We start from the raw sequence: 20,960 nt of genomic DNA, 5'->3' as shown, positions 1-20,960 counted from the left end.
ATCTTCACCTTTTATAGTTGTATCAATACATTTGTTGCTAACTGGATCGTATACAATTCCAGGACCAGTAGACTCTAAGCATGGAGGTATTTTTACACATCTTTTGAGCTTTTTATCAAAATACGACCTTTTACCATTGTAAAAAGTGTCACAGTCTACTGGTTTACAATTATTCAGTGGATCTTCGTCAATTTCTTTGCATACTTTTAGATTGGGAATAAATTGAGTATGTGCTATATTTTCCGATCTAGTATCAAAATCGATTACGGTTACGTTTCGTTTATTTTTGTGACTTCTTGTTGATTTAGAGTCCAAGTATAGGGAACAATAGCCCCGTTTTTGATAGGGATTTAAAACTGGAGCAACAACAGTTACAATTTCTTCCGCTCCTTTAACAAAAAATATGATTATTATTTATAATAAATTATAATATTTAATTGTCTTCTGGAAGTTCTGCCATTATTTCGCCTCACCATAGATAAGCTTATATATAATTGTGGGAGGCGGTTTCGATCTGAAGGGCGCCGTAGTTAGTGAAATTGTGAAGTTAATGGGCAAATGAGGCTTAACAGGGCAGGCATAAGATGCCTCAAGGTGATGAGCGCAGTTTAGTGCTACTCAGAAATTTTGCGTATTTCAAAAATCCTGAGCGGGGCAACTGCTTTGAAATGGGCAGGGCGCATCAATTAAAATTAGCTGAACGTCCTGCCCGTCTCGCCCCTTATTGTCATAAAAAAACCTTCAACTAACTATTTTTTTATCGAAGAAGAGGACAAACGTATATATATATATATATATATACGGGTAGTGAAACGTACATAATACGAAATTGAAAACCAAAATGAGATTGGTACGGGTTGGGCTAAAATCGACGAATGAATACGACCTTCGTGAGAAGAATAATAAATAATAATATTTATATCATGTGACTTATGTTTCAACAGGTTTATTGGTAAAATTTGTACATTAAAATCAACAAACATCAGGAAAAAACATACCGACGAATTCAGAACCTTCTTTTTTTTTGAGGTCGGTTAAAAACAAATATAATTTACAACGAAATTAGATGAATTGCATAGCCAGCTTGTGGCAACGTATTATGGAAGAAAACTTTTAGTTATCGAATCTTCATGTGTAGCAGTTTTTAAGAAGACCGGTCTAACGATTAAAATGAAAATAAACCTACCCCCATTCTGAACTCCGAAAAAGTGGACCTCAAACCACGGATAGCGACTTAACTTTAAAAATAGTGGGATTAACAAAAATGCAAACATTAAACTGTTTCATATGATTGTCTGATTCCGATACCAAGTATCGAGACACTAAGAAAATATTGCAAGTTGTCCTAATAGCTGGAGTGATTGTCTGCCATCTAATTAAGAAAAAGAAGAGTTCCATCTCTTGTATATTGAAATATATATTTTAACCATTCAATAATCTTTTGCCATTACGTCTGTAAAGCCACTCTGAAACACGTAGGAGTTAACTAGTCTATTACATAGCTATAGGTTAAACTTATTAAAATTTTTTTTTTTTAAATAAGGGACGAGACGAGCAGGACGTTCAGCTGATGGTATTTGATACGCCCTGCCCAGTACAATGCAGTGCCGCTCAGGATTCTTGAAAAACCCAAAAATTCTGAGCGGCACTACAACTGCACTCGTCACCTTGAGACATAAGATGTTAAGTCTCATTTGCCCAGTAATTTCACTAGCTACGGCGCCCTTCAGACCGAAACACAGTAATGCTTACACATTACTGCTTCACGGCAGAATAAGGCGCCGTTGTGGTACCCGTAATCTAGCCGGCATCCTGTGCAAAGGAGCCTCCCTCTGATATAAATATCAAAGGATCACATAATTATCCCTAAAAACGGGCAATTCAAAAACACGAGAGGATCCACATTGAAAAAAGATTTCTTTGCACATCCATGGCTGACATCTTACAACTCGTCTTTTAGTTTTTTATTAATTGTTGTTATATCGAGAAAAGAAATAATTCTGTCAATATTTTTGCTGTCTAGCTATTGCAGTTTATAAAATGGCGTGTCCTTGATGTATGGCGAAGTCTTAGATCAGGTTCACATTGGTTACCTTATTCGTGAAATGAATTGAAAAAGGGAATTTAAGGTAACGCTTGAAAATCAATGTCTTTACAATTTGTAAAGACCACGTACCTATAAGTGCTTAAGAGATGCTTTGAAGTGATCACCATCACTCATAATCTTTGCTACTCTAAAAGTATCATTGCCGACCTTAGAAAGGAAACAAACTTTGTATGAAGGTACCCAAATCTTATCAATTATTTTTCGGTTTGGTTTTGCACGAATACATGTTTTGTGACAATGGCTCTTTGGATTCTGGTAGGATTCAGCATCGGGTATCATTGCTCATGATAAATCTATCATTATCATCAGAGCAATCGCTCTGACTATTGATGAGCGAATGGTTCTTACATTACATACATTTGGTAGTTTGATGATATAAATTATTCTAAAAACCTCTGTTACCTCTTTCGATAAGTCCATGACCATTCCCTAGGATCTTCAAGACATCACAATCTTCCCCACTATCTTCGATCAAGCAACACTCATCACCACTCAGCTCTACTTGATAATCATCAGCGCCAGGATTTCGCAATTTGACATAAAATTCTAAGCCAGAAGCGTGAGGCTCTATCGGGGCTAGCCCCTTTTCAGAAATAACAAGACGAGAGTTTATCAAACATAAATTATCAAAAAATAAGGCCATTAAAATAGTATAGTGTAAATTCATCTGCGCTTAGACATTTTGTGACTTATGACAACCTCGGTGATAGGAGCAGTCTAACTGCAGAAGGTTTCATATAATCAAAAAGGTACTGGATACGATAAAAAATACTGTGAATGATAGAGAATATTTTTGATAAAAATATTTGCAATCATTTCCACAGCTTTATATCAAATTCGGGGGGTCACCTTGAGACTTAACATTATGTCTCAAGGTGACGAGCGCAGTTGTAGTGCCACTCAGAATTTTTGGGGATTTTCAAGAATCCTGAGCAGCACTGCATTGTAATGGGCAGGGCGTAATTACCATCAGCTGAACGTCCTGCTCGTCTTGTCCCTTATTTTCGTAAAAAAAAGTGATGGTAAATGTAAATTTTGACAATCATCTAATTATTTGAGCCCCAAATAGGAAATAAATATTTACCGTGTCTCGAGTTTTATATATTTGTTTATTTGATTAGGTACCTACATTTTGTGGTAAGTACCTACTCTGACTGCAGAGGTACAAATAAATATAAAATAATACTTGATTAGAAGAATTAAGTTTTTAATAATTTAATACATAAAAGGTTCATTATAATAATAAAATACAGAATATTCGTAGGTTTATGGGTGAATTAGTGAGATAACATTTTATTTTTATATTCTCTACAAAAAGATTAAAACGTAAAATTTACATAATGTCCATTCAATTAAGCTATCAAGTATAACTTATAATAATTATTACAATCTTAAGATGCTAAAGCCTCTAAGGCCTAAACTTTTAGAGCCGACCAAATTACAGTTTACTCTATGGTTTCTGTATCTGTCAAACTTCTAGATACAATAATCTTATTTTAATACAAAATGTTATTATAATACAGTTATATACTAGTACAACTCTATTATGAAATACGTTCTACGGTCCGCCGGCAAGAATATTTGAGAACGAAAAATTCATTTGTATTTCGAAAAAGTAAGAACTCTGTACGAAGTTGTAGGCGTACATACTCTTGAAATATATCAACATCTTTGATAATATTTTTTCATCTGTTTTGACCGTGACTAGAGAAAATTTTCACTACAGGATTTTGTTTCTATATTCTTTGCTGTCTTCGTGTATATGCGCTGGCGCAGATTTTTGTTCGAATTTCGCGTTAAAGCGCCATCTCATGCAATTATTTGGAATTTGTGATAAGTATACTTTTAAACTTGGAATGGATATCCTTCTGTAGCGACCTCTGAGGACAGCGTGAGTACAGGAGCTCTATTACCAAAATCAAAACGCGAAGTTTTGGTTCACGGAACGTACAGTTTCCTATACCGAAAGTATTTTGGATCCGACTATCGATACGAAGTTCGCGATTAGACTTTTTGTCTTTCGCTTACTTTATTCGCAAATTGACTTGACATTATTGTGATCGTAACTACAACTTCGCTTTACTTGGTTATATCTATGCTTCCGATAGCAAATCCGCCCGGATCCGAAGTACTTTGGTAATAGGAATTAATTCGAGGTTGGTCGTTCTTTCGTTTCAGATCGAAACATCGGCTTCCGATTTTGGTAATAGACCTCCTGTACTGCTAATGATGGCGACTGATAGAACAGTGAGGTGTGGACAGCCTGGGCAAGTATAGGCATCGTATAAAATATTAGTTAACGATAAAGCCAGATACGTTTTCTTTCTTAATTAGAATTAATCTATGGTTGAAAGTATCTATGAGTAGTAAAAGATAAAATAATACAATATTACTCTGCATAAAGAGTTTATGCTTCCTTGCAAAAACGCTACAGTCGGTGATTGTATTTAGGTACTCTTTCTTAAAAAATATTAAAACTTTCGTAAGTCATTACTAACAAAATAATGAAAATGGCTTTATTCACGTCCACTTGGTGTAGGAAATTTTAATAAGGACTCCCAAAAGATCGGTAGGAAGTTGATATATCGAGGTTGGGCGTGAGTTTAAGCGTTTTAAATATTTCATTTTTCTTTGTTGGGTTAATAAACTTTTCTTTTTATTAAAGTCTTACTTACACAAGAAGAAGGAAAAGCCGCCCAGGCAATCTGTCACATCAGGTTCTGTAATATTGCTTGACTAGTCGCTTGCCTAACACTTATCGATACTTATTTATTTGAGCCCTTTATGTAGCGGTAGTCGATTTAACTTAACTATATTATTATATCGTTCGTTCAATATCAACACAGTTAAACCTAATGTCTTAGGTAAATGGCAATCATAACATTATTCTGTCCCAATAATGAAGTATGCAAATGTCCGCCACCCTGGCAACGACCGGCGGCTGCAGTTAGGTATGCTTCCCAGACAAACAAACAATGACGTCACACTGAAACCACGTTGCTTTGCTGATTTCGATCAAATATGTACTTGATCACTTTTTCAACAAAAAATGTATTGAAAAATTCCAAATTCAACACAGAGATTAGGAATGGAGCGACCACCCTCAGGCTATTTAATAATGAATATTATTGTACTAAATTATTTGTGATGAAATTTTATTTAATAAAAGAAGGGCGCTGAGTTTACTGCGATTACTCTTGCCAGGTCTGAGGCGTAAATTTTCGAATGGATGTTAGTTTTTGATGTTCGATAAGTGATTTTAAATACTTTTTTTTTAAATAAAATATTTGAATTAAAAACGATAAGAGAAACACAAAGTGTGTCACAAATAAACACATAGCCATGTTTCTGTGTAGTATAGTCGAATCACGGCAAACGTGCGGATGCACAAGACATTTGCCTCAGTGTGTTTTTACAAAGCAGCGAAAATAACCAAAGTTTCAGTAAGGTTTCAGAAGGAGTTGTGTTTCTTTCGGTAAGAACATGTTCCATTCCGCTTTATTTTTTATTAGTATACAATTTAAATAAAAATATTTTATCATTCTGCTAGTATTAAAAAACGAATAAATTCCTCGCACATTGTGGCCACACCTCGAAAAACCGTGAGGCGTACTGAAACATATCACAGAGTAATACGTCCTATTTGCATTACGCACTCGAATCGAAACTAAATCTTAACTAACAGTAAAGGGTTGACTAAATAATTGCGACAATTTTGTGTTTCAGAGCAGAGTAATAGAAAGGAAATAGGAATGCACATTAGTAGAATCATGCCATTTTTTTGCGTTCTGATTAATGCGAAGCTGAATTAAGTACAAATTTTATCGAAGCTCGCTGACAACAACCAATGCTGTTCATTATTCTTTCTGACTCATTCGGACAGATAGACATCTCAGCACTAAATTGTTCAATAATTTACCTTTCGTTCTGGTGTTTGGTTCACGTTTGATTCGGCTGTGTCGTTCGTCATAATGATGATGACTATTTGACATCCAAAAGTATTATAGCGCGTGACAGACTTAGATCACGTTTTATCGGAAAATACACCTATTCATGAGTTTCCAATATTCATGAATTTTAAAAGCAAAATTCATTGATAAAACATAACTTGATGCAAATTATAAAATAAGGTCATGGTAATGGGCCATAAATTGTTCCAAGCTTAAATGAAGTGTGTGACGTCATTGGCCTGATTGTATCCAAACTGCCATCATTACGAGGTGGCAGTAGCCTTTAGGTGCAATAGGGGGATGGTTGACAGCTAACGTAGTCGACCCGCCAGAAGCCGGAACAGGTAGTAGCCGGTAGCCGCTTGGAACAGCTTGTGCACCCAGTACAGTCTGTGAACAGGGAACATAACTTTATACCAACTGAAATATTTACATGTTTATTTCAAGGTAATTATGAGTTAGAATAGGTCGTGCATCTGTCGACTACGTACTGCTGACCCAGATTTGCCACTTTTAGAAGAGAAAGTGTACCCAGCCAGCACAGCCCAGAAGATGTAATACAGTTGAATTATTATTAATGAATTTAAGCTCTCAATCACAAACTCCAATAAAAGTCATCGACAATACTTACTTATCTACTAGGCGCAATTTATCTCGCGTATCTGAATTTAAATGAACGCGAAAGTTTTGGTCCCCTTAAAAGTACTGTCGGCGTTAATTGTAACTTGCAATTTCAAATGTCTCTGCCTTAATATTTATGATTAATTGGCCCTTTTAAAGTGACCGCCGGACGATATTATAGCAGTGGCCTGTTTTTGCTCTCGCAGAGTGCCATTTGTTTCCGAAGTGGTGGATTAGTGACACCCCTTACTGTTTTATCAAAGTGTAAACGTAACAAGTGTAATAGTTAATGTGCCAGCGCCAATTTAGAGTACCAGTTAAAGTACCTTTTCAACTTGGTCCTCGCGTGCGGCAGTGAGTCGGCAGGGTCCTTGAGGATAAACTGTCGGATGCCGAGCATGTAGGCGCCGATGTAAGACTCCCAGGAGAATTCAGCGGGCCAGGCGGGGAACACGTGGCCGTCGCGCGCGCTCTCCGCTGCTGCCCCCAGCGCGCGCAGTTCCCCCACACCCCACTGCCACTCGTGGTTGGCAAAGTACTCGCCCGTCGCCGCCGCCATCTTGAACCGCCGGGCCAGCTTCATCATGCTGGGGAGGATGTTAATGCTCAGCGAGAGGTAAGTACACATTATCGACAATGATACTCGACTATGAATTTAAATTCAAAGTCAGTTGTTTTTTACCATAAGACCATATCTAAATCTTGTGAGCCTTCTTGAGTGTAAATTCCGTTAAGATTCATTTTCAATAAATTCGACACTTGTTTGGCCTCTACACAAGGCATCCTCGCCTCAAGCAAGGCAAGCTCACAACATAAGGATGATTATGTATTTCCGCAATATAATGCCTAATTCAAAAAATAAGTCCATAACCGTCACAATGCTTGATGGCTAAACCTCACAATATACAAACTGCATTTATGTTCAAACTCAGCAGTTCTCGCGTAACGAACACCCTATGTGCAGAGGCTGTCGATGACTGATATATAGACTGATAGATATCGCTGATGAAATCCAGGAATATGCAAAAGTGATCGAGCAACTGGCAAATATCTTCGATAGTGCGAAGTCAAGAAGAGCAAGATATCCACCAGATAATAAGTGATCTCTGGGCACTATGATTTATTGCAGTTCAGATTTCTTAAAAGTTTTAAGGTCTTAGCAGCAATAATAAGTGATGGCAGGCATTTTTGAAGGTATTCATGTCTTATCGAACTGGAAACACCGCGTTATAAAGCTCAATTCATAATTAAGTTTTACCTGGAATAAAGCTCCTTGAAACTGTGGTGCAAAGACACACATTAAAATATTAAGGATGGTATGGATAGAGACGTGTGATGCGAAAGTGGATTTTGACGGCAGGAATCAGATAAACCAGTTCGTCGGAACACACTCCGCTATAAACGCTTTACACAGCGGCAAATATGAGAACGATACTATACAGTTGTAGTCCCCCAACCATTACAAGACAAAAGATTCATGCTGATTCCCTGTGTCAAAACTGATGAAACGTTGCGAAAGTCTAGTGCTATAAGTATTTATCGCAGATGGCGTATGAGTCCCATTAAAGACCAAGTGAAAAAATTAGCAGTTACATGGGCTTGCGTCCTTGCGCGCGCAGCAGCAGGTCGTACAGGAAGGCCGGCAGGAAGTGGCAGGACAGCTCCCAGAACGTGTTGAGCAGCCGGGACTCCGTGAACGAGAAGTTGGGATACCACATCACGTACCTGCGACACAACAGACAACATTGAAACTCAATATAAATATAAGAAATTCTACAAATTACATTGTACCAAAATGTACAGCCTAACGGGTGTTACTGCTACAACAACCGTCTCATAACACATATTCTATATTAATCTTGGTGACGCCAGTTCCCCAAATAAGACAACCTTATTCTAAATCCTTAACATTTTAATCCTAGCAACTTAGCGAACACATTCTGTCAAGTAATCACACGTGAAGGTCGAACAGTGCAATTTAATCATAAATCCAGGAAGTCCTGGTATTCTTGTTGGTTTCCCGCCGTGAGATCGTAGTGATTTCTTCGTTAATCGTCCCGCGAATTTCTAATTTGGTTTGCCAGCATACTCAGGCAAGTATAGAAGAACCCAGCATCTTGGATATGAAGTGAGTACCAGCTTTTCCCTTAATTCCTTTGACTCCTGTTCTGTTCACCTGAGTAACCCCTTTTTTGAAATACAGTCCACTTAAAATTCTCTGGCGCAACCACTAGGTATGTATTTTCAACTTTCCATTTGTGGCTCCATCTACAGGATTTACTTTAAAGTTGTTAGCTTGCCAACCTCAATATCTTACATTGAATTATACATTGAATTGAGATGTTGCTCTTTCAAATATAAACAATATGTTATTTTTAAGTGATAATTTTTACCACTAGTGAAGGAAATAACTAAAAATATATGTAGTTTAAAATAATGTAATTCTATGAAATTTTCTCGTTAAAGCTATCCGATTAACTTTGCATACAATTTTAATAATGTTAGACATATCAAAGTAAAATATCTCAAGTTAAAGACAGCTGTACTATTTGGCAGTGAATTATGCTTTGCACAAAATGTTCGGTTTCCTTTCAATAAAGCACTGATTTAAAAAATTATGATACTTTATTTATTTATGATTATGATGCTCTAGTAACTGCATTTTTATTATTCGGTTAAGGTTGAGCTTTTATGAGAAAAAGTGGTAGGAACCCATTGACACACTTTTTAATCAACATTTAAACAAAATACTCAATCGTCAAATACTCACTTACGAGTTAGTCAAAAAAATTTTTTAATAAATAGAGCACAAAAAAAGAATGCTGAGAGAGTTTCTTGCGCCGCTTCTTCTCTCTCAGAGCGCCATTGATTTCCGAAGCGGTAGTAGTATCAAGTATATTAGAAATGACATGAAAAATAATTTAAAGGAATCAATTTTGAGAAAAGTTTAACTTTAAAGTGAATGTAAATTAATACATAATCCACATACACCGTACTTTACATAATATATTGTAATTGAAATGATTTTTAAAAGGATGAAGCTGTAAATGTTGATTTAAGAGAATGGCAATGAGTTTCTTGCCACTTCTTCTCATTTTCAACCTTTTGTGAAGTAGCGGTCGATATAAAAAGAAAGGAAAACTTTAGACATTCATAAGTGTCATTTCCTTCACCTACATGAATAAAGTTATTTTGATTTGATTTGATATATTTTTAAGCCTATGATGCCTACTATTCGGCTAAGTCAAGTTAGTAAGTCTTTTTTGAAATGTGTATGCTTTTACAACAATATCTAATAATTTTTAAAAAACTTTTGTGTGGTAAAGGTTACTATAACATACATGACTTTCTTAATGATACCACACATTGGTAATGGAGCGACTCCCCTCAGGCTATTAAATAATAAATTTAATTGTAACCATATTTTTTACGAAAAAAAAGCTTGCTGATTTTGTATCGCCCGTTCTTCTCAGGTCTGAGGCATACTTTTTGGAATATGTGGTAGTTTTGCACTTTAAAGAAGTGATTTCATATCCTTATCTGAATTAAAAGATTTGAATTTAACATAGTTTTAATTTAATAGTAATTGTACATTTTTAATAGTAGATATAAATAAATGTATCTCACTCACTTGGTGGGGTTCTCTCTCGCCCACTTGACGCACAGTCTGGTGAAGTGTCCCCACTGCAACGGCGCGATAGACCCCGACGTGACGTTGTAGACGGGACAGTGTCCCGGCCTGTTGACAACGGGACGTTTAACACCATTGATTTATATATTATGCTAGACTAAAAGTCACGTAGAACTTAGAAAAAGAGATATAGGGGCAATATATATACTTGTGTAAGTCTTTCTGCGTTTAGTATGGTCGAAACAGAACAGGACGCAGTAGCACTCCTTTAAATATACTTCTGGAGTGATCTGGGCTGGTTGGAGTAAGAAGACGAAAAGACACAATGGCCCAATCTCCCACCAGTCGGGAGGCTCCCTTGCACAGGATGGCGGCTAGATTGTGGGTACCAAAACGGCGCCTATTTCTGCCGTGATGCAGTAATGTGTAAACATAATTGTGTTTCGGTCTGAAGGGCATCGTAGCTAGAGAAATTACTGGGCATGAGACTTAACATGTTATGTCTTATTGTTTTTTACTTTCAAGAATCCTGAGCGGCACTGCATTGTAATAGGCAGGGCGTACCAAATACCATCAACTGAACGTCCTACTCGTATTGTCGCTTAATTTCATAAAAAAAGTTAGTCTACCCTGTAAATGTAAATAGTATCAATAAAATTAAATCTAATGTTTTTTTTTGGATGGTATGTTCCCATAGTAAAGAAGTTAAGATTCCCCCTGGAGATTCCAAATTTCTATATATTCACATTGCACACCATTCAGGAGTAAGACCGAACAACGGGTTCAAATCTTCCGATCTCCAGCATCGCTCGCAGATGTCTGCAGCAATTTGAAAAGACTGCTAGACTTCTGGGATGATGTGGGCTGGTTGGAGTAACAAGACGAACGGACATGCATAATGGCCTAGTCAAGAGGCTAAGTGTGTAAAAAGCCCAGCTGAAATAACTAAAGGATCTAGGATTATATGTTGATGTGGTGGACGTACTTCTTGGTGGCTTGCCTCCAGGCGGCCAGGATGCAGCAGTTGACGAGCGTGTCGACGGGCACCAGGTCGACCCGCAGCCGCTCGCGACACAGCCCGGAGCGGTAGGTCCCGCGGGATATCTCCATCACGATCCCGGTGACGCCGTACACATTGTCGATCCAGCCGGGCACGGGCTCAGCTAACGCAGCCGTCACTGTAACACACACCTCATACTCAATATTTTTATTCAATAGGATATAAAATCACTTATTGAAGGTCAAAAACTACCACGCATTCGAAAAAGTTTGCCTCAAACCATAGCGAAGAACGGGCGCAAGAAACACAACGGGCTTCCTTGTTTCATTAAAATATATACAATGCAATATTGTACAAAAAAAAATATAGTAAAAAGGCCTGAAGGCTTTCACTCCATTCCCAATCGGTGGTATCATTAAGAGAGTCATTTATGTTATAGTAACCTTTACCACACAAACAATCATACTCAAATTTCATGTGTGACAAAAATTTACACGTCCAATAACATTGCCTGTAAATCTTTGGTTATATGTTATACTAGATTATTATATAAATTATTATGAAGATTATAAAATTAATCCGAAACTTTAGATTGCCCGACAGACTGCCTAAATTAAGACGACTGACACGAATCCTTGTGCAAAAGAGGGCATTCGCACTATTTATAACCTAGGTCCTAAAGAATCATTAAGAAATAAATATTTTGACTGTTGCATCTCAATATTATATTCTTGATAATGTTATTGTGTACGTTCATAAGCACATTAGGGAATTTTCTAGAATTTGCGACAATTTTAATACGAGGCACAATTAGCAAACATAAACTTGTTATGCATACTACTCGGTTAAGTCGAGTTTGTAAATCTTCTATTGGGTGATTTTTTTCCCTCTCGCGTACTTCATCTCAAAATTAAGAAATTATCTATTCGAATTTCGGGATTCTTGTTCAATTTAAAATTAGCTTATAACTAGTGTCTGTACTTAGTCAATAATAAATGTGGGAAATGTCATTTGTGAGGTTGAGCCGCGGCCGCTATGGATATGCAGAGTCATGTGAAAGTGGCCAGCTGTCCGTCACATATTGTCCACGATCGATGTTATAAATATATTATTACAGGTCAGAACCCTACCAGTTACCCCATAAAACAATATGAGGGTCTTAGATTATTAAGGGTATGTTCCGATATGCACTGCGAGAACTGCACAGTGCTATCACTGTAGAAAAATTCGTTCCGTTATGGACTCCCAGTATACTGCTGCAGTACCCTAGGGAAATATATGACGTCATAAATCGCCGCCATATTCTACCGTGAGCACTGGCGTTTCCGAGGTAAGGTACTCGCAGTACTTTGATCAGGTGATCAGTCAAAACCACTCGAGCGCCTAACGTTTTATAAAAGGCATAAAAGACATTTATTTTCTCAAAATTGATTCCTTTAGAATTCTTTTTGATGTCATTTCTTATACTACTAGATACTACTACCGCTTCGGAAACAAATGGCGCTCTGAGAGAGAAGAAGCGGCGCAAGAAACTCTCCCAGCATTCTTTTTTTTTGCGCTCTTTTCAATAAAAATATAAAATATTGTACATAAACAATACCTACAGTTTAATTCCAAATATTTTTAATTTGACAGTACCTACTCAAACAACAGTTTTTTTTTAATGAACTAGAAAACTTTAATACACTCATTTGAATGCTGCGTCAAATGCGGCTGACAGTATACGGGATTTCGTTCCGTTTAAAATAGTAACCAGTATAACGAACTATAAAGGGACGGCTTCTCAGTAAACTAAATTGACGTCACACTGTACAGTGGTCGCAGTGCATATCGGAACATACGTCAGTCACCTGCAAAATGGTCGCTCAGCTGTCCTTCAAATTGAATTTATATATTTGAATAAAATAGGATTTAAAATCACTTATTGAAATTCAAAAACTACTACACATTCAAAATAGTATGCCTTAGACCTGAGAAGAACGGGCGCAAAAAGCTTAGCGGGCTTCTTTTATAAAAATATGGATTACAATGTAATATCGTACAATAAAAAATAATGAAAAAGCCTGAGAGTGTTCGCTCTATTCTCACTCTGTGGTATCATTAAGAAAATAATGTATGTTATAATAACCTTTCCCACATAAATGTTTCTTAACAATTCTTTTAAACATCGTAACACATTTGTTTTGTACATTTTCTGGGATGATGTTATGAAAGCATATACGTCGCCCAATAAAGGACTTAAACTCAACTTAACCAAGTAGTAGGCTTAAGAAGTTATCGTTTTTCCTTGTTTATGAACACAAAGAAAATTATCAAGAATATATTGAGATGCAACAGTCTAAATGTTTATTTCTTTAAATTTTGCTCTCAATAATTCTTTAGCACCTAGGTTATAAATAGCGCAAATAGCCCTGTTAGGGCCATTCAATGCCGTGTATATAATAATCACAAATAATCAACTTGTCACAATCTAAAAGTTAGATAAAAAAAGAGTTTGTAACTGTTAACTGTAGGTATATTAAGGATTCGTCCGTCCTACAACGTGCATGCGACTAAGGTGGAGTCCTCGCACGTCCGACTCAGTGGCGCCAAACTTGCAAGAGCCATAGAGCATATTATAGTCTGTCATTGGCACAAGAGTAGCTATTTGTTACTAAATTATTTGATCTTCGAACAAGCCCTCTTCTGCAGCACAAAGATGGTATTAGTACGGGTGCACTGCCCCATAACAATATAGTCCTAGCATAGGACTATATTGTTTATTATAATTAACTATTCGCGCCGTATGCTTTCGTATGATGTAAATAATTTAATTTACATTTTGTGTTTTGGGTTATCGTGTGTATGATAGTAAAAGGGGGTGGTAGTTACCAATGGAGGGGCGCACGATGCAGACGGGTAGGTCGGTGTGGCGGTGGACGATGGACTCAGCCAGTGCCTTCGTCAAGGTGTAGGGGTTGGGATGCTCACCCTAGGGACGGAGACACACCGACAAACAATATATTATACGCCATATTTTTCTCAAACATCTATACATAAAAATAATAATAATATTTGTACGGTTTACGTTTTACCAATATTCAGTCTATGTCTTACTTGAGATAAAATCGTAATAATCGTTGACTTATTTGTCCCAATAAACTTATCGACGGTAACTCACCTTATCCGTATACGCTGTCTGTCAATAGGACGAAGCATAGCTTACCAGCGATAGAAGTTTGTATGAAAATTTCAATTCACGCGTTCCAATATAGGGCGATAAGAATGACTTATCGGGTATATTGGGACAGCTTCAGGTTATGACAGCTAATCACTGACAGTAGAAGGTAATAATTTATCTCTATCTGTAGATAGTATATTGGGAAGGGCCGTTAATGGACTGTATTAGGTTGCTACTAGACAGAGAATAACTGTGCTAATTTTAACTAATACGTAAACCGTACATATTCGAACCGGATATATACGGCTTACGTATTACTTAATGGACTGTATTAAGTCGCCACTATATAGAGAATTACATTGCTAATTTTAACTATGACTTTATTAAATTACTGCTAAATTAAGCCTATATATGAGCTGATATAATGAATGAGTTCACTCACAGCAATAGTTAATAGTAGTTAAAATTTGCAAAGTAATTCTCCATCTGGTAGCGACCTAATACAGTCCATTAAGTAATACTTAAACCGTACAATATTGACACACTCATAGACAAATTATCTTGCCCGTAGCTTGGGGCAAGATAATTTGATTGACTGACTGTACTATGGGTACAAGACAACGATATATTTAATACAATATACATACTTAAACATACAAAAATACAAATAAACATCCATGACTCGGAAACAAACATACATATTGATCGTATAAATGATTGCACTTACCGGGATTCGAACCCGGGTTCTCTAGCTCAGTAGGCAGGGTCACTAACCACTGGTCTATATGGGTAATAATAAACCAAGATTAACAGTTCCATAAAAAATTACTCTTAAAACTGTAAACCTACTTTTAACTTCGTAAACGTTCGTTCGTTCAACACGTGTTTTCTTTTTTGTTAAAACACTGAATAACGTGTTTCTCAAACATCGATACATAATCAGCCAAGATAAACAGATACATATAAAAATTACACTTAGAACAGCCTGTCTAAGGTTAAGATTTATAAAGCGCACTAAGACTTTACTTATGTAAAACTTGGCTGAATATTAGCTTTACAAAATCTTTGATTTCATTTTTATAATCATTTGACAGCACAAATTATACTGAGTTGATACTGAGCTTAAGCTAAGACAGCCCAATGCAAAAGTCAAGTCAAAAAGGATATTAATACTACGTAATAAGCTGGACTGCCAAAGTAAAATTGAAATTTAGTTTTGTATGAAACGTGCAGTGATTTGACATAAGTTTCAAATAGTAGTAATTACAGTATGGCGATTGGCGACGAAGTTTAATCCGGCTAAGTTTGAAAGCGAACAGTTGTTTTAAACCTAGTTGATTTCGGATATCACCGTTTTTTTACATTGAGATTATAGCCGTCATCTGTCAATCTTTCAATGACTGCACATTTCATACAATCGATTGAATCGCTTTTTTTCTAAGAGAGTTTCACTAGGCTGAGTAAGGTTCGCGTTTTATCACACTCAGCTATGTTTTTCGTAAGTATAGTTTGAGCAAACTCTAAGTAAGCTTCAAAGATCTCAGCCAAATTGTCCAGGTATTGTATAATATAAGGTTCGATGAGAGCAACGTAGGACCGATCGTCAAGGCGATCTTTGGGGGAGGCCTTTGTCCAGCAGTGGACGTCTTCTGGTTGTAAAGATGATGATGATTGTCTATGGATCTAACGAGTCGTAGTTGAGAATTGGACTAAGCAAAGACTGCTTACCGTAGGTATTTAGTATCTATCGTAAGGAACAATTTCATGAGTGGGTGTTCAATAGAAGTTTGATAATAAAATAACGGAACCAAATTAAACTAAATTAACTTTAACACTCGTGCTATATTTATTTAGGTTCATAACGAGGTAGGCACTGCCTAATTGCCTATATGAAATGCACGCCCCATTGATTGTATAGTATTCCGAAGTATTCACACCACGAATCATATCTATCGAATGAATTATCAAAGTATTCTTGTCCTTGGTCTCTGGCAGCAGCTCACCTGCAGCGCTTCCGAGATGTTCTCCAGCATGTCTCTGGGCAGCGTGGTGGTGCAGCGGAGGATGGTGTCAGGGTCGCAGGGCGGCTGGTACACCTGCTCCTCGATGTAGCTGCGCGGTGCGTTACTGTACGCCGTCGACACATGCACCAGCGCCTGGATAATATACAAGAAAAGTCCAATTATCCAAAATCCAAGCTTTTTTTTTTGGATGGCTTAGCGAGATAAATATATACGGTGATGGTTCTTGACCCTTGAAACACCGAAAACGTCACAGCCATAGCGTACGTCCTCGTATCGACTTTGAAATAGCGCGCAAGGAAGTTATATTCATTAAATGCTTAGACCTATTCAGAGATTCGTTGCCAAGGTTTCGCAAAAATGTACAAAAATATATTGTAAATAAATGATTTATGTGCACGTTGGATGCATCCAACATATCATTGTTATGGATACAAGTTTGTATTATATATGAGATAGCACAAAGCTTTTTTGTTTGAGCTGGAACCATTGACAATAACTAGCACGCCCAGTGAGTAAACTGATCTATTAGCAGTAATTTTGGAAATAAGTGCCTCATATGTGTCGAGAGAATGTCGCACCTTAACGTGCGGCATGACTTGCGGCAGAGCAGCACTGTGACCATGCGTGACGCTGGTCACCGTGAAGCGGCTCCGTAAGGCTCGGTACCCACCAAAGCAGAGAGGAAAGCAGACGAGAGGAGATAAGCCGCGAAGCTGTCAGGCTACGTCCCTGTACGTTGAGCGCAATGGTAGCGTGCAGCGGCTCCGCGAAGCGCACCGTGGCTGCTGAGTGGAACACAGTGTGATGTGTAATGTGTTGGAACAGCATCGCACCTTTAGTAGCGGCATTTGTCGCGCCAGCTGCAGTAGCGTGGCAATTCCCTGTACGTTGAGCGCGGTGGCAGCGTGCAGCGGCTCCGTGAAGCGCACGGTGGCTGCTGAGTGGAACACGGTGTGATGTGTAATGTGTTGGAACAGGATCGCACCTATAGTAGCGGCATTTGTCGCGCCAGCTGCAGTAGCGTGGCAGTTCCCTGTACGTGGAGCGCGGTGGCAGCGTGCAGCGGCTCCGTGAAGCACACGGTGGCTGCTGAGTGGCACACGGTGTGATGTGTAATGTGTTGGAACAGGATCGCACCTTTAGTAGCGGCATTTGTCGCGCCAGCTGCAGTAGCGTGGCAGTTCCCTGTACGTTGAGCGCGGTGGCAGCGTGCAGCGGCTCCGTGAAGCGCACCGTGGCTGCTGAGTGGAACACGGTGTGCACGCGCCGCAGCAGTGCTAGCTGCGCTGCACCCACACCCAGCCCGGGGGCCGACACGTCGCCGGCGATGGCTTGAAGCTTTCCAAGCCGTTCGGACCAACGCGCGCGGATTTGCTCGAACACCTGCCATGTCACCGAATGTCAACGCATGCATCGTCTGAACATTGCGCGTGAACAAGCATTTTAAAAATGGAAATGGACAATTAAGGCACCAAAGTTAATCATCATTGCCGCTCATTATGTTTAGTATAATGATATGTGTAGAATGCCAAGAGCGTCTCCGGACTTTAAGGTGGCTGTTTGAAAGTACCAATGTAGTTTTGACGTGGAAATACTGGAGGAAAATTTTTCATTTCTGTTAAATTTGCAATGAATAATGAACATCCATCCCACATCGAGATGCTCATCGTACTCAATAGTAGGTGGAAGTAAGACAAATAAGAAGTAGATCCAACGTATTCCAGCAATCTTAACTAGATTGTCGGTCCATCTTGTGGAGGGCCTACCAACACTGCATCTTCCGGTATGTGGTCGCCATTCGAGGACTTTAATGCCCTATCGGCACTCTGGCCATCGCATTATGTGCCCTGCCCACTGCCACTTCAGTTTCAAATTGCAATAATTTGTGCTATGCCGGTGACTTTGGTTCTCCTCATTTCTGATTAATCTCGCAGGGGAACTCCAAGCATAGCCAATCTCCATTGCCCTCTGAGCGACCATGAGCTTTCGCATCAGGCCCATAGTTGGCGACCACGTCTGCTTACCGTAAGTCATCACTAGCAACACACACTGGTTGAAAACCTTTGTCTTCAGACACTGTTTTTCAAACACTATCCAGGACGCGAAGCTTTCTGAACGCTGCCAATCCAAGTTGGATTCGACGAGTGACCTCATTCGCGAAAATGGTCCTGCAAAACTGGTTTGTTTGTCCAAGGTAGACGTACTCGTCAACAATTTTGAGAGTACAGTTCCCAATTGTTACGGGAGTGGGTGCGACATGTTCATTTGAGACCTACCCCTTCATTATTTCATAAAAAATTGCAAAATATGGGTATTAGAAATATAATTTTCAGAATTTAGATAAAAGAAAACTTCAATCTATATATCTTGTACAGTTAAAGAATGGCCAAGGTCCATTTAGAAAACTGATTCAATGATTTTATTGAAATTTTTTATTCACTCTATTGCATATCTTCTGACGATTTAGATGCATTAGGCAATGGGACCTCATCATTACCCACCTGTACAAAAGTATGATTGATAATTTTATAATGTTATTAAATACTTCCTGCCTCAGATAACAGCAGCGTTATATTTCTACAGCGCTCTCTCAGGGCTTTTATAAATTTTTTTTTTTGTAGCCCTTACTCTTCTTTTGAAACAAACTCACATTCTCGTTTATGGGTAAGAATATCAAAATTAGTTAAGAGTAGCTCATTTAAAACTAACCCTGACCCAAACCCACTAAGTCTCTAATTGATATATCAGAAAACATGAACAGCCTACCTGGTTCTTGAGCAGTTCCTTATACCTCTGTTCCACCGTCAGGCCTCTTTTGGGCCTCATGAGCACGTAGACTGTGTCAATTCCGGGACAGCTCCGCAACAGCTTCTCGAGCAGCGCTTTACCCACGAAGCCAGTGCCTCCGGTTACCAGGATCACAGCGCCGTTGAAGAAGTCCGCGATATCCTCGTCCGAATCGAGCACCTCTCGATTTAGATCGGGCACACTCGGGTCATTGCCGTTCAAGCAATCCGGGTATTTTCTGATCAATCATATCGAAGGTTAGAGTGTGATAATTAAGAGATCGTGTTAACTAGTAATTAACGAACTGAAATTAACTAGATATTAAAGATTTGCGTGCATGTTACTAGTTTCTACGTAGTGTGGTAGGTATCAGATGTACTACTATACTCTAGATGAAGTCAAGTTCGAGGGAAAAGTTGTGCTTGAAGATTGACTCCCTTTAACTGTATATGTTTGATTGCCAACCAGGGGCGTGCATTGATTTACCAGCAATGTAGGCACTGTAGATACAAGTACCTTAATAATATAATATTTAGGAATCGCACACATAGCTCGCATAGGTTGAAGTTAATGTGATTTACTCACAACATGTCAATTTTGTGGTCTTAAAAGTAAGTAAACAAAACTAATTGGGTGGATGCAAAGGCAATAGAAATTATCTAATAGAACAATGGAACTAAATCACCTAACACTAGTGGTATATATTAGTTTAGGTTCTTATTAATGTAGGAATGCCCCTGTTTCCAACTGATTGCGAAAAATTTGTGGGTATTTTCATGAGTTTTGCCCTAATACACGGAAGGTTTTAAAATTTATGTACCATATTTAACACTAGTGTTGCCCATCACTTTGTTCGCTGTCCTCGCAATACCTTTCAGTAATCATAACGCCACAACCGATAGACGGCAGGCGTTATGCGATGGAGCATTCGTTGCTGTAATGAGGGTTTTAACTGAATTTAAAAATTAATATGTTAATTTTCTGTTGATAGATATTGATGAAATAAACAGTAAATGTTACTCAACAGAAAGCTTCATATTATCAGCAATTGGATTTATTTACAGTGAGCGGCTTGGGCGTGATGAGCACAAAAATAATGGAAAATATAAAATAAAGCTATTTGGAGTGACAGAACACAATGTTCTTGTGATATTTTCATCCGGAAAAATCGATTACATAAAGTTAAGTGTAAAATATTAGTGTAATTCTGTAAAATACATCACTTGTAAGCCCCGTGAGTGTTATGTTCGAGAGGGTCGAGTTGTTTTAGTTTCAAATCGTAATTAAAGAAGAGATGTTTCGTAAGCGTCACTTATACCGTCCATTAGTGTACATGTACATTCTGCGTGGGACTTTCAAATGGAAGGTTTGCAAGAGTGGAGGACAATCACCAGTGGGAGGCTTCTTTGCATAAGTAGTCGGCTAGATTATGGGTACCACAGCGGCGCCTATTTCTGCCATGAAGCAGTTATGCGTAAACATTACTGTGTTTCGGTCTGAAGGGCGTCGTAGGTAGTGAAATTACTGGGCAAATGAGACTTAACATGTAATGTTTCAAGGTGAAGAGCGATATTGTAGTGGCGCTCAGAATTTTTGGGTAATACAAGAATCCTGAGCGGCACTGCATTGTAATGGGCAGGGCGTATCAATTACCATTAGCTGAGCGTCCTGCTCGTCTCA

The 20,960-nt window shown here is 38.3% G+C and overlaps 1 protein-coding gene across 1 annotated transcript; it reads right to left on the bottom strand.

The window, feature by feature from the left end:
* Positions 1 to 3,297: 3,297 nt before the first annotated feature.
* Positions 3,298 to 17,416, bottom strand: LOC126974664 (putative fatty acyl-CoA reductase CG5065). Its single transcript, XM_050822214.1, has 8 exons — positions 17,327 to 17,416; positions 16,473 to 16,625; positions 14,181 to 14,280; positions 11,295 to 11,487; positions 10,310 to 10,417; positions 8,272 to 8,403; positions 7,005 to 7,265; positions 3,298 to 6,447 (listed from the first exon to the last, which is right to left on the bottom strand). The coding sequence occupies exons 1-8, from the start codon at positions 17,339 to 17,341 to the stop codon at positions 6,369 to 6,371; spliced, it is 1,041 nt and encodes a 346-aa protein (XP_050678171.1). The 5' UTR covers positions 17,342 to 17,416; the 3' UTR covers positions 3,298 to 6,368.
* Between the last annotated feature and the right edge of the window lie 3,544 nt (positions 17,417 to 20,960).

The sequence above is a fragment of the Leptidea sinapis genome, chromosome 33 (genome assembly GCF_905404315.1).
Source record: "Leptidea sinapis chromosome 33, ilLepSina1.1, whole genome shotgun sequence".
NCBI lineage: Eukaryota > Metazoa > Arthropoda > Insecta > Lepidoptera > Pieridae > Leptidea > Leptidea sinapis.
This window is presented reverse-complemented; position numbering and strand designations above follow the sequence as displayed.